Below are 13,986 nucleotides of genomic sequence, written 5' to 3'. Positions count from 1 at the left end.
GCTCTGGAAACACTCTGTGGAAACACTCCCCACCCAAACTGCTTGGTGCCTCCTCTGAGCTGCTGTGACGTAGATTACCATAGCAACTAGTATATCATGCAAAAGTGCAGATTCCAACCATTTTGTATACTTCAAGACTTCAGGTCATTTGAAAACATCACTGCACATCATAATGACGGCTACAGTTTCCATCTTAAAGATCTAAAACAATTATTTGGTAATATCCGGTGGGCCAGATTGAAAAGCTCAACGGGCCGCATGTGGCCCCCGAGCCTCAATTTGCCAAGGTCTGGAGTAATTAGTACTCCTGAGACACTTGCATAAAAATTCTAAAGGCGTTCGTCAACATGTCAGATTCAGTTTGTCATATTTTTAAACAGTAACGATAACAATGTTTAGAGAAAGGAGGTCCTAAAAAATTTTCTAACAATTCAGAATGCGTCTGTGGTCCAGGATTAGTCTGACGCTCTTTGGAGAGATGTATTGGGACAGTACATTTACTGTAAGTATAGATAGAATTGAAGTGTGTTGGTGGGATCTTATAAATGGATATTAATGTTAATAAATATTTTAACAGATTTCATGGTGGACCTCAGAGAAGTCCTGATGTGTCACAATATCTCTTCTAGTTCATCTCAAATGTTGTTTCATGCGTTTTGTTTCTCATCATAATAATCTAAGCATTGACATTGTTTTGTGCAAACACTTTTTTCCCCTAAACTGTTCTCACAAAGTTTGAAGCATACATCTATCCAAAAAGTCTTATTTAGAGAATGCTAAAAAGGTCGAGATCAGGGGTCACCAACGCAGTGCCCGCGGGCACCAGGTTGCCCGTAAGGACCAAATGAGTAGCCCGCTGGCCTGTTCTAAAAATAGCTCAAATAGCAGCACTTACCAGTATTTTTTTTAATTTTATTTGTTTACTAGCAAGCTGGTCTCGCTTTGATCGACATTTTTAATTCTAAAAGAGACAAAACTCAAATAGAATTTGAAAATCCAAGAAAATATTTTAAAGACTTGGTCTTCACTTTTTTAAATAAATGCATTTTTTTTTTTTTTACTTTGCTTCTTATAACTTTCAGAAAGACAAATTTGGAGAAAAAATACAACCTTAAAATGATTATGGGATTTTTAAACCCATATACCTTTTTACCTTTTAAATGCCTTCCTCTTCTTTCCTGACTATTTAAATCAATATTCAAGTAAATTTATTTTTTAATTGTAAAGAATAATAAATCAATTTTAATTTAATTCTTCATTTTAGCTCCTGTTTTTTCAACGAATAATATTTGTGAATTATTTCTTCAAACTTAGTAAGATTAAAATTCCAAAAAATATTCTGCTAAATCTAGAAAATCTTTAGAATCAAATTTAAATCTTATTTCAAAGTCTTTTGAATTTCTTTTAAAATTTTTGTTCTGGAAAATCTAGACGAAATAATGATTTGTCTTTGTTAGGAATATAGCATGATCCAATTGGTTATATATTCTAACATAATGCAGATTGGATTTTAACCTATTTAAAACATGTCATCAAAATTTTAAAATTAATCTTAATCAGAAAAAAATACTAATGATGTTCCATAAATTATTTTTTAATTTTTTTCAAAAAGATTCAAATTAGCTTGTTTTTACCTTCTTTTTTTCGGTTGAATTTTGAATTTTAAAGAGTCGAAATTGAAGATAAACCATGTTTCAAAATTAATTTTTTTTTTTCCTGTTTTCTCCTCTTTTAAACCGTTCAATTAAGTGTTTTTTTTCATCATTTATTCTCTACAAAAAACCTTACGTAAAAGGAAAAAAAAATGTACAACGGAATGACAGACAGAAATATATATATATATATATATATATATATAGATATATATATACATATATACATATATATATATATATATATATATATATATATATATATATATATATATATATATATATATATATTTATTTATTAAAGGTTAATTGAGCAAATTGGCTATTTCTGGCAATTTATTTAGGTGTGTATCAAACTGGTAGCCCTTCGCATTAATCAGTACCCAAGAAGTAGCTCTTGGTTTCAAAAAGGTTGGTGACCCCTGGTCTAGATAGATGTTGAGGCTTGCAAAGTGTGGTGGAAGACTTAAGGGCAGATGCAGCATTTTTTTTTTCAAACCTAAACTATGTTTAAAGACGTAAAGAGATTTTAGTCCCAACAGAGAGTAACTGGAAAGTGCAGAAAACTCTAGAAAAATGTTCTCCAGAAAACACAGTCCTCGTGGAGTTGTGCAGACTTCATTTATCATATGCTGTCTAAGGCAAGTGCCGAAGTTTGAAAACCCCACCTGTTCTACATTAATCCCTGCAAAGCAATGCCACATCAGTTTATGTGGCCTGCAAAAGCTTGGAAATAATGTGCACCGATAGAGCACTTCCCATTTATTACTAAATATATTTGTTATTTCATTTTGATGCAAAAACTCCATACAATGCATGCAATCGCATATCTGATCATGAGATAAATATATGAATACAGAGCACAGGCCAAAAGTTAGGAAAGACCTTCTCATTCAATGTGTTTTCTTTATTTTCATGACTATTTACATTGTACATTGTCACTGAAGGCATCAAAACTATGAAAGAAAACATGTGGAGTTATGTACTTAACAAAACAAGGTGAAATAACTGATAACATGTTTTGTATTCTAGTTTCTTCAAAATAGCCAACCTTTGCTCAGATGACTGCTCTGCACACTCTTGGTATTATCTCGTGCTTCAGGTGACTACCTCATGAAGCTCGTCGAGAGAATGCTAAGAGTGTGCGAAAAAGTATATCAGAGCAAAGGGTGGCTATTTTGAGGAAACTACAATTCAAAACATGTTCTCAGTTATTTCACCTTGTTTTGTTAAGTACATAACTCCACATGTTTTCTTTCATAGTTTTGATGCCTTCAGTAACAATCTACAATGTAAACAGTCATGAAAATAAAGAAAACACATTAAATGAGAAGGTGTGTCCAAACTTTTGGCCTGTACTGTATATTCCAAAAATGCATTTAAGTCTGCTACTTGTCTGCTTCTAACACTGAATTTTGATTTCAGAGCATGTTATCCATTAATCTGTGCACAGAAAATATAATAAAATGCATACACAATTGTGAAATAATTTCATGAAGTGAGTATAGTGAAAATGAATTTTCATATATATTAACTGTTACTAGTGCCCCATAAAGGGCAGCCATAAATGTGATGTGGCCCTTAATAAAAACGAGTTTGACCACCTGATCTACAGTATACGCCAAGCTACAAGTACAAACTAAATGTTCCATTGAACACCTTAACTCAATTAACAACTAACTCGTGCATAGTCATAAACCAGCAACTAACCACAGCCAGTGGCTGTATTTGAAGTACTGTATCGTGACGGGTCAACTTCCAGTTTCATCTACGTCGGTGTGAAATACATGCATGTTCAACAATTGTTTACAATGAGCTCATCAATAGTATTAAGGCTGGCCAAGCAGTTTGCTCCTTATCGCTATAATAACATTTATAATAACATTGCTTTATTACTGCATAATGCAATGTGTTTGTTAACATGGCCGCCACTCCCTCCAGACAAAACATAACCTTTTGTGTGACAAAGCACATGCAAAATGTCAAATAATGAATGACGGGGTACTTCATGTAAATTTTCACCCCAAATGTTTTCCTAGCCCCTTCCTGTTTTGATTTTAATACAAATATTATTGTCACGGCGCAGACTCAAACCCACTTCCCTCCTGAGTGTCACAGTTCCTCCTCTGGCTGCCCCTTGCTCATGCTTAACGCAGCACGCTACGCAGCAAAAAGCCTGCAGACAATCGTCAATCTGTATACCTGGTACTGATCAGGGCGAGCTGGATAAAGGACCAGTGGACCCAAGTATCAGCGCGGGAACTTAGTTACTTCTTTGTGTACCGTAAGCCTTATGCGCTTTCTTTGCGTTTATCCCTCCGTGTTTCTGACGTCCGTGTTGCTCTCCCACAGTGCCTTTCCGAGTCTCCCCCTTCGAGATCTCCCGTTGTTTCCCCGGTGTTTTGGACTTCCTTCCTCGACTACCGACCCTCGCCTGGACACGGATCTAGTCTCTTCTCTCCTGCCCTGGATTATCTGCCTGCCCCTCGGACTGCCTTGTTCCTTCGACAACACTCGGTATTAGAGATGTGCGGATAGCCAATTATATCATCCGCAACCGCATCACTAAAGTTGTCATCCACCCGAATCAATATTTTATCAGAACCGCAACAGCACGCTGTTATATACCCGGAGTCGGCGACCTTTACCACTAAAAGAGCTAGTTTGACCCGTGTCACAAAGTAAAGAAGGGAATGGGAGTCACTAACGTTCTTGTGAATATCTGATGATGCTCATCCAGATAACGAGAAAAATGGCGTGCTGTGAAGCCATTGCCTTTGACGCCTTCTACATCATGTGCGAACCGTATGCCAGTCCAGCAACATGCTGTATGCAGCTTTCTCAAACACACATACAAGATTGAAAGGCATACTGGGTGATACAGAGTACACTGATGGTTGTGATATAAACAATTTTAACACTCTTACTAATATGCGCCACGTTGTGAAGCCACACCAAACAAGAATGACAAACACATTTCGGGAGAACATTCTCACAGTAACACAACATAAACGCAACACAACAAATACCTAGAATCCTTTACATCCATGACAATTCCTGACTATATTTTACACCCCCGCGCCCCCAACCCCGCCCACCTTACCAACGCACGGGGGGGGGGCGGGATTTTCTGTTAGTGGGGTGTATAATATAGTCAGGAATTGTCATGGATGCAACGGATTCTGGGTATTTGTTGTGTAGCGTTTATGTTGTGTTACTGTGAGGATGTTCTCCCAAAATGTGTTTGTCATTCTTGTTTGGTGTGGCTTCACAGCGTGGCGCATATTAGTAAGAGTGTTCAAATTGTTTATATCACAACCATTAGTGTACTCTGTATCACCCAGTATGCCTTGCAGTCGTGTGCGTGTGTCTGCGGAAGCCACACACAACATATTGCTGGACTGGCAAGTAGATTGTACATGTTGTAGAAGGCGTCAAAGGCAAAGGCTTCAGAGCAGGCCCTAATAATTATCAACTGGGTGACTGCCGGCAGACATTTTTGAGAATGTTTACGTCTCCTATTGTCTTCTTCGCTTTGTGACACGGGTCCAAAATGGCTCTTTGAACAGTAAAAGTTACCGATCCCTGAACCATGTATATCAAATATTTCCAAATGGTTCAACCGCCACCCGCCCGAATCTATTTAAAATCTATTTTTTCGTCATGCCACGCGCCCGACCCGCGGTTTATCCGTGGCCTCTTCGGATGAGACCGCAAACCGTGCATCTCTACTCGGTATCACACACTTCAGTTAACCTTACACATAGCCTCACACAAACACACTAATGGGTTTTGTCAAACACTCCAATTCCTTAGTTTAGTTAATTAGTTAGTATTGTATATTATTATGTTTATTGACTATATATATAATAACATTATATCCCCGGGTGTCTGAGCCGTCATCTCCCCCTGTGTAACCATAACAATAATAGAAAATTTCCCCAATCATTCTCATCGTCTCCAGTGGTTGGCTGTTGATTTGCCATATATGGCAAGAATGTTGAAGCGAACTGTTCTGGGGGTCACATTTCTAGAGCGTTAAGAACTGAGGACTAGATTTCGACCTTAACGGCTAGTCTTAATTTGTATATTCCAGAACCAGCATCCTCTATGGTAGACATTTATTTGGGTTAATTTATTTTGTCAGAGTTACAGGAGCGCTCTCCACCTACTCAGTGGCTTTGTGGTTAGAGTCACCGCCCTGAGATCGGTAGGTTGTGAGATCAAACCCGGCCAAGTCATACCAAAGACTATAAAAATGGGACCCATTACCTCCCTGCTTGGCACTCAGCATCAAGGGTTGGAATTGGGGGTTACGTCACCAAAACTAATTCCATGACGCGGCCGCTGCTGCTGACTGCTCCCCTCAACTCCCAGGGGGTGGGTCAAATACAGAGAACACATTTCACCACACCTGTGGTGTGTGACAATCATTGGTACTTTAACTAAACTTTTAAGGACTTTTGTAAAAATAAAAAAAATAAAAAGTCTGTCAAAGATCATCAAAATGACAGCACTTTACTGTTTTGAAGAATCTGCTGCAAAAATGTGAGTCTCTCAGTTGTTGTTTTTTTATAACCCAAATAATGAAAAAGAGAGGACCTAAACTGGAACCCTGAGGAACACTAATAGTATAACTAAAGAAGTTGAACATATGACTACTGACTACATCTGAAGTAAACAAGCAACAGCAAGACCTTAGTTACATACAAAACCAGAGAAGTTGGCAAGTTGTAAAATTTGTTAAAAAAAAACAGAATACAATGATTTGGAAAACATTTAAACATATATTCAATTGAATAGACTGCAAAGACAAGGTATTTAAGGTTCGAACTGAGATACTTGTTTTTTTTTTGCAAATAATCATCAACTTAAAATTTAACGACAGCAATACATTGCAAAAAAGTTGGCACAGGGTAATTTTACCACTGTGTTACATGGCCTTTCCTTTTAACAACACTCAGTAAATGTTTGGGAACTGAGGGGACCCATTTTTGAAGCTTTTAAGGTGGAATTCTTTCCCATTCTTGCTTGATGTACAGTTTATGTTGTTCAACAGTCCAGGGTCTCCTTTGTGGTATTTTAAGCTTCACATTGCGCCACACATTTTCAATAGGAGACAGGTCTGGACTACATGCAGGCCAGTCTAGTACCCGCACTCTTTTACTATGAAGCCACGCTGTTGTAACACGTGGCTTGGCATTGTCTTGCTGAAATAAGCAGGGGCGTCCATGAGAACGTTGCTTGAATGGCAATATATGTTGCTCCAAAACCTGTATGTACCTTTCAGCATTAATGGTACCTTCACAGATGTGTAAGTTACCCATGCCTTGGGCACTAATACACCTGCATACCATCACAGATGCTGACTTTTGAACTTTGCGCCTAGAAAAATACAGATGGTTATTTTTTTCTTTGTTCCAGAGGACACCACGTCCACAGTTTCCAAAAACAATTTGAAATGTGGACTCGTCAGACCACAGAACAGTTTTACACTTTTACCATGGATTGATTAATGTGAACCCGACTTAAACAAGTTGAAAAACTTATTTGGGTGTTACAATTTAGTGGTTGATTGTACGGAATATGTACTGTATTGTGCAATCTACTAATAAAAGTTTCAATAAATCAATCAAATGCATCAGTCCATCTTAGTTGAGCTCGGGCCCAGCGAAGCCGGCTAGTTGTTGTTGATCAATGGCTTTGGCTTTGCATAATAGAGTTTTAATAAGCACTTACAGATGTAGCGACAAACTGTTGTTACTGACAGTGGTTTTCTAAAGTGTTCCTGAGCCCATGTGGCGTTATCCTTTACACACTGATGTCGGTTTTTGATGCAGTACCGCCTGAGGGATCCAAGGTCACGGGCATTCATTGTTACGTGCAGTAATTTCTCCAGATTCTCTGAACCTTTTGATGATATTATGGACTGTAGATGGTGAAATCCCTAAATTCCTTTCAATAGCTCTTTGAGAAATGTTGTTGTTAAAATGTTGGACAATTCACTCACGCATTTGTTCACAACGTGGTGACCCTCGCCCCATCCTTGTTTGTGAATGACATGAAGGCTGCTTTTATACCCAATCATGGAACACACCTGTTCCCAATTAGCCTGTTCACCTGTGGGATGTTCCAAATAAGTGTTTGATGAGCAGTGCTCAACTTTTTGGGTCTTTTGTGCCATTTGTGCCAGCTTTTTTGAATTATGTTGCCGGCATCAAAATACTATGAGCTAATTTTTGCAAAAAATAACAAAGTTTTCCAGTAGGAACGTTAAGTATCTTGTCTTTGCGGTCTATTCAATTGATTATAGGTTGAAAGGGATTTGCAAATCATTGTATTCTGTTTTTATTTACGACTTACACAACCTGCCAACTTCACTGGTTTTGGGTTTCGTAGTTTGACATAAATAAAAAAAGATGATTTTTTTGGTAATTGTTCCTCAGGCAATAATTTAGCCCCGCTGACATTCCATTTTCTCACGCAGCCCCAATTTTTGTTAAAGTTTAAACAAACATGCTAAATTAATTTTAAGTACTTACCGCCTTAGGTTCCTCTTCAGTGATAATTCGGACAATGCTCTTGTGTTTGTAAAGCTGGGTCTTGAAAAGGTGTTCTATTTGGGCGTTAAACTTCATAAAGATGACATACAAGGTGTAACTGGCCACCAGCGCCATGCTCTCCCACCACATGATGACATTATCCAGGAAGAAGATGATGAGCAAGATGAGGTCCAGGATGTAGAAGGAAACATCTCTGAATAGAGGCCACCACGTGAGATAAAGAACCTCCCGGGAAAACAAAGCGCACATCCCGATCACAAACAGAATGTTGAAGACCGCTGAGCCGACGATAGTCCCGATACCCACATTGCTGTGGGCTATGAAAACGCCGATGAAGGAAGTGAAAAGCTCGGGGGCAGAACCTCCCGCCGCCATGAAAGTAGCTCCTGCAACATCATCAGAGATGGCCAACTTGTCTATGATGACGCCCAAAGCGGGGACGAAGAACTCGTCGCACACGATAGCCAGGGACACAAACATGTAGACCATGCCAAGGATGTGGAGGACCACCCAGCCTTGCCGCCGCTCCTCCACTGAGAATAGATCTTCAGGGTACTCCCCCTTAACGTGAGGAGTGTCAGTAGGAGGCGATGGTGTGTTGGGGGGCTCCTCCTTGGGTTCAGGGGGCACGAATATGCAGTGCACAATAGTTCTATTAGTGGTGGCTCCAGGTGGTGTTTCAGCTTTATCAGTTGTGTTGGGAGACGTGGTCACCGTGTGAGGTTCTGGTGTCGTTTGATTTTTCACCTCCGATTGCACCAGGGAGCTCTTTTCTCGACTCTCGCCTGCAACATCCTCCACCCAAGCGGCCGAACCCTCGGCGAAAGCGTCTCTAAACTGCGGCAAAGGCAAAGTCTCGTAGCGTCTGTCGCTGATGGTCAGCTGGTACAGGGTGCACATGAAGACGCCAGTGAGGAGGAACAAGACTCGCCTCAACTGCAGCCGCTTCCTTCTCAGGCAATGCATGGCCCTCCAAAATGCAAAGATGCTGCAGGCTATATTAGATTAAGATGCATTAAGGGACAGTGGGACGTGCCAGCTCTCATCCCTAAAGACTGGGGGCGATCCCAAACCTCCTTGGCATGTTTCACTTCACATCCCTGGTTAACATGAAAGATATAACAGAAAATTATGAAGATTTTTGCAAAAATAATTTTTCATTACGAAAGCAAACTTACCAAAAAACTGTCAGCGATGTATCACAATGAGAAGTAAAAGCTGAGGTGAGTGGTCCAAACACAAGAGGTTTATGTAGGACACAGGACACGTCTTCACAATGGATCAGCATAATACCTAATACCTGCAGGCGTTAAGAGGATTATCCATATTGTCTCACTCTCCCTTCACCATTGGACCCGCTTCACCAACACATCCAATTTTCGGCTAAATGTCTGGAAATGGGTTGAATTGGTTTGTTCAAAAACACTGTAAAATACTCTGCCATCATTCTTATAGAACATATATGACTTTTTGGCACTTTTTCATTTTAGCCAGGGGCGGTTCTAGGCATGCTTATATGAGGGGGCCGTCAGAAATGTGAAGGGGGTATCATGTGTACACATCATGCTCCAACACTCTTTTTTCTGTGCTTATAGTAACAATGTTTTCTTCATTGAAATGGGTCTTTAGCTATGTGTCCAACCCCAACCTGAAGTAGTGGATTGCACTTTGTCAGGCCTCTACCTTCAGACCTGTCCAACTTGGGTGTCCCACCTGAAGACTAAGCTCCTGCTGGTATAGCTCTTACGGTCACTGAGGCACGCAAACCCCTTGACCACAATAAGGTGGCAATCCCTCAAGGGGGGAAACATTAACAGCGCACCACAGAATACTCTAGCCATGGTCGTGTGCGGTACCAGGCAGGATGAATGATCTTAATGTTGAACCAAATGCACGCTTTGGGTAGCCACCCAGTATTGGCTGAGATGGTGCGTTGCCATTTAAGTCACTGGGTAGCTGAGCAGGCTGCTTTGGGGGAGCGCTTGTTGGGGGGACGGAGGGAGCTGGTGCAGGAGAAACAGTGCTTGCTGGTGCTAAAGGTACAGTATTGCTAGCTGCTGTCCCTGATGTACTAGCAGTAGCATCATTGCTACTACTACATGGAGGAGCAGGACTAGACTTTTTAAATGCTCTGAAAAATGGATGCATTACGAGCATTAACTGTTTCTTTGTGAGCTGCTGGAAGCTGGAGCAGAAAATAAGTAAGCTTGAACAACAACAGAAAAAACCCGCTGTGATTACATGAAGAAAAACAACAACAGTACAGGACTACAGCCTGGGGCGGGGCTTTATGTAGGGGTCTGTCAGACACAGGTCACTTGTCTTCAGTTTGTCACATGCAGTGGACGTGGGCACTCATCTGGGCACAAAATTCATTCACTCCAATGTATGTGTGTTGCCCACTTGCTTGTAAATTGATGAAAACGGCAGCGTTTTTGTTTTTAGGTGTTTTGGTCATATCAAAGGAAACTTATAATTAGTTTATTACAAAATGCAGATTGAAACATTAAAGGTTGACTATGTAGAATTACAAGAAAAAAAACAGAAAAAGAATTCCAGCAGTCGATTGCTAGACCGTTGCTAAGTAAAACGGGCCGTTGCTAGGGACTCCGCTCTGAAGAGGACAGCAGAGGAGGACTGTTAAGCAGGATATATACCTTATGTTTCATTTTTACCGTCATTAACAGCATCATAAATGACTTGTAGCTTGTTACAGGGACAGTGGAGGCTCTCTGCCTTCCAAACCACTGCTGCTCAGAGCCTCCGCTGTCACTGCTCTCGTCAAGTTGTAAAAAAAAAAAAAAAAGGAACTCCGTAGCACCGAAAGTCCGCGACGATAAACGTGTTTATGACAGATAAGACTACACAAATACACCCATCCTAACAAGTATATGATAAATGTAGACAACTTTTCCTTTTCTTTTACTTTCATACTGCAACAGTGATTGGATGTTTACTGAGGGCTGAGGGGTGTGTGCGGGTGTGTGTCTGCTGCGCAGTCTGTGGAATGTGGAATGGTGAATACACGCACAGCGGAGGGAGAGATGAGAGGGAAGCCGACACTACTATATCGTGTGTGTCCCTTTTTCGGCGGATTTTTCCGCTAGTGCAGATCATTTTGTCAACTTGTAATGTCGTAATTTTGTGAGTTTATTCAAATTTGCTTTCTCAAATTTTGATTTGAGGGGGAAATACATTTATTTAAGGGGGCTCTGCCCCCTCTTGCCCCTGCGTAGAGCCGGCCATGATTTTAGCATTATAAAATATATATATTCATTGTTGAAATACTAGCTGGCCTATCAATTAACCCTACAATACATGCTGTAGTAAAATAATACAAACATATTAATGAAAATAACAATAAGAATTAATCATTGTACTGCAGAGGTGTCATACTCATTTTAGATGGGGGGCCACATAGAGAAAAATCTACTCCCAAGTGGGCTGGACTGGTAAAATCACAGCACAATAACTTAAAAATAAAGACACTATCAGATTGTTTTCTTTGTTTAAAAATAGAACAAGCACAATCCGAAAATGTACAAAGCATAATGTTTTTTGTTTTTTTTTACACTTACATCCATCCATCCATCTTCTACCGCTTGTCCCTTTCAGGGTCGCGGGGGGTGCTGGAGCCTGATCTCATCACCACTCAGGCGGAAGGTGGGGTACACCCTGGACAAATCACCACCTCATCACAGGGCCAACACAGATAGACAAACAACATTCGCAATCACATTTGCACACTAGTGTGACGCTTGGCTGGCATCGTGGTGTGGTTTTGTTTTCTCAATAGAGGCAGTCGGAATGGACACAGCGTGAAGGTAAGAACTGAGGATTTAATATCACTACAAAAACAGACTAGGAACAGAAAACACTTGCACAAAGGCACTAAAGACAAAATGAACAGAAAGCGCTAGCATGTGAGCTAGGGACAAGCAACAGAATAGTGTGGAAGCTAAAGTACACAAAGTCTTTACCACAAGCGGGGATAGCGAGGTCACCTGTTGCATCAAATAGCAAATTAGACTGCGAGATTGAATTACAAAAAGGGCAGGCTTGAATAGAGAAAGAAATTAGGAGGCACGTGCACGTCAAAAACACAAGGCAGGTGACACTAAAACGTAACTATGACAACAGAACAAAACAGGATGTGCCACCAGGAACTAAGGCAGACAATATAACAGAACAAAACCAGATTATGCCATGATCCAAGTAGAGAATCATGACATAAGCCCCCCCTGAAGGGACAGATACCAGATGTCCCAAAAAAATACTTTGAACCCCCCCACACAAAGAAAGTTCAGGAGTGAAGGGAGGGCGAAGGGAGGACATGGTGGAGGGTCGCCCCAAATCCACCGAGGACAAGTCAGGTGGCGGCGGCGGATGGAACGCCACTGCCGCAAAAGTCTTTGCGGGCAACCTCGAAGAAGCCACACCCGTGGCCGACGTGGAAGTGAATGCACCCGGCAAGGAGGATGACCAGGGCACGGCCACATCCATGGCTGACGTGGAGGTGGGCGCATCGGCGCCGTCGTCACGGCGGGCTTGGAAGCTGCAGACAATTCGCTCCCTGTATGATCAGTGTCAGAGCTTGGTCCGCATTGCCGGCAGTAAGTCGGACACGTTTCCCGTGAGGGTGGGACTCCCCCAAGGCCGCCCTTTGTCACCAATTCTGTTCATAACTTTTATGGACAGAATTTGTAGGCGCAGTCAGGGTGTTGAGGGTATCCAGTTTGGTGGCTAAAGGATTAGGTCTCTGCTTTTTGCAGATGATGTGGTCCTGATACCTTAAAGCTTAATGTCAGTTTGAAAGAAGATCCAATCCTCAAAAGTGCTGTAATGAAAGTTTGATTGGTCATGGCATGGGGTAAATTTTGCCCACTTCAAATGGCAATAAAAAAAAAAAAAAAAAATTAAATAAAATTTAAAAAAAATATATATATATACATATATATACATATATATACATATATATATATATATATATATATATATATATATATATGTATATATATATACATATATATATATACAACTATATATAAATATAAATATATTTTTTTTTAATTTATATATATACATATATATATATAAATGTATATATATATATATATATACACATTAGGGTTGTACTGGTATCAATATAGTACCGCGATACTAATGAATCGTATTCGGTACTATACCGCCTCTAAAAAGTACCGGTCCCCAAGAGCGTATGTATGTAGTCGATATTAATATTATTACGTAGATATTTTTAGCATCACAAAATCTTCTTTTGTTTTTTTTTATTAATATTTTGTTTATAAAGTCAGGAAATATGTCCCTGGACACATGGCGACTTAAATTATGACCAATGTATGATCCTGTAATTACTTGGTATCGGATCGATACCTAAATTTCTGGTGTCATCCAAAACTAATGTAAAGTATCAAACAACAGAAGAATAAGTGATCATTACATTTTAACAGAAGTGTAGATAGTACATGTTAAAAGAGAAAGTAAGCAGATATTAACAGTGAATGAACAAGTAGATTAATAATTCATTTTCTACCCCTTGTCCTTTATAATTTTGACAAAATATTAGAATGGAAAATGTTACTGCATATGTCAGCAGACTAATTAGGAGACTTTGTTCGCTTACTTACTAATAAAAGACAAGTTGTCTTGTGTGTTCACTATTTTATTTAAACTTGCAATAAGAAACATATGTTAAATGTACCATAAGATTTTTTGTTCAAACAAAGCCAATAATGCAATTTTTTGTAGTC

General features: G+C 39.9%; 1 protein-coding gene across 1 annotated transcript in view; it reads right to left on the bottom strand.

The window, feature by feature from the left end:
* Nucleotides 1–9,500, bottom strand: part of LOC133563151 (sodium/potassium/calcium exchanger 1-like) — a 38,940-nt gene extending 29,440 nt beyond the window's left edge. The window contains exons 1-2 of the mRNA XM_061917122.1: nt 9,394–9,500; nt 8,195–9,315 (exon numbers count right to left, since the gene is read on the bottom strand). Of these exons, the coding sequence (XP_061773106.1) occupies nt 8,195–9,181 (987 nt within the window). The 5' untranslated portion in view covers nt 9,182–9,315; nt 9,394–9,500. The remainder of the gene's footprint in view (nt 1–8,194; nt 9,316–9,393) is intronic.
* Nucleotides 9,501–13,986: the final 4,486 nt, after the last annotated feature.

Source organism: Nerophis ophidion, linkage group LG12 (assembly GCF_033978795.1).
Source record: "Nerophis ophidion isolate RoL-2023_Sa linkage group LG12, RoL_Noph_v1.0, whole genome shotgun sequence".
Taxonomy (NCBI): domain Eukaryota; kingdom Metazoa; phylum Chordata; class Actinopteri; order Syngnathiformes; family Syngnathidae; genus Nerophis; species Nerophis ophidion.
This window is presented reverse-complemented; position numbering and strand designations above follow the sequence as displayed.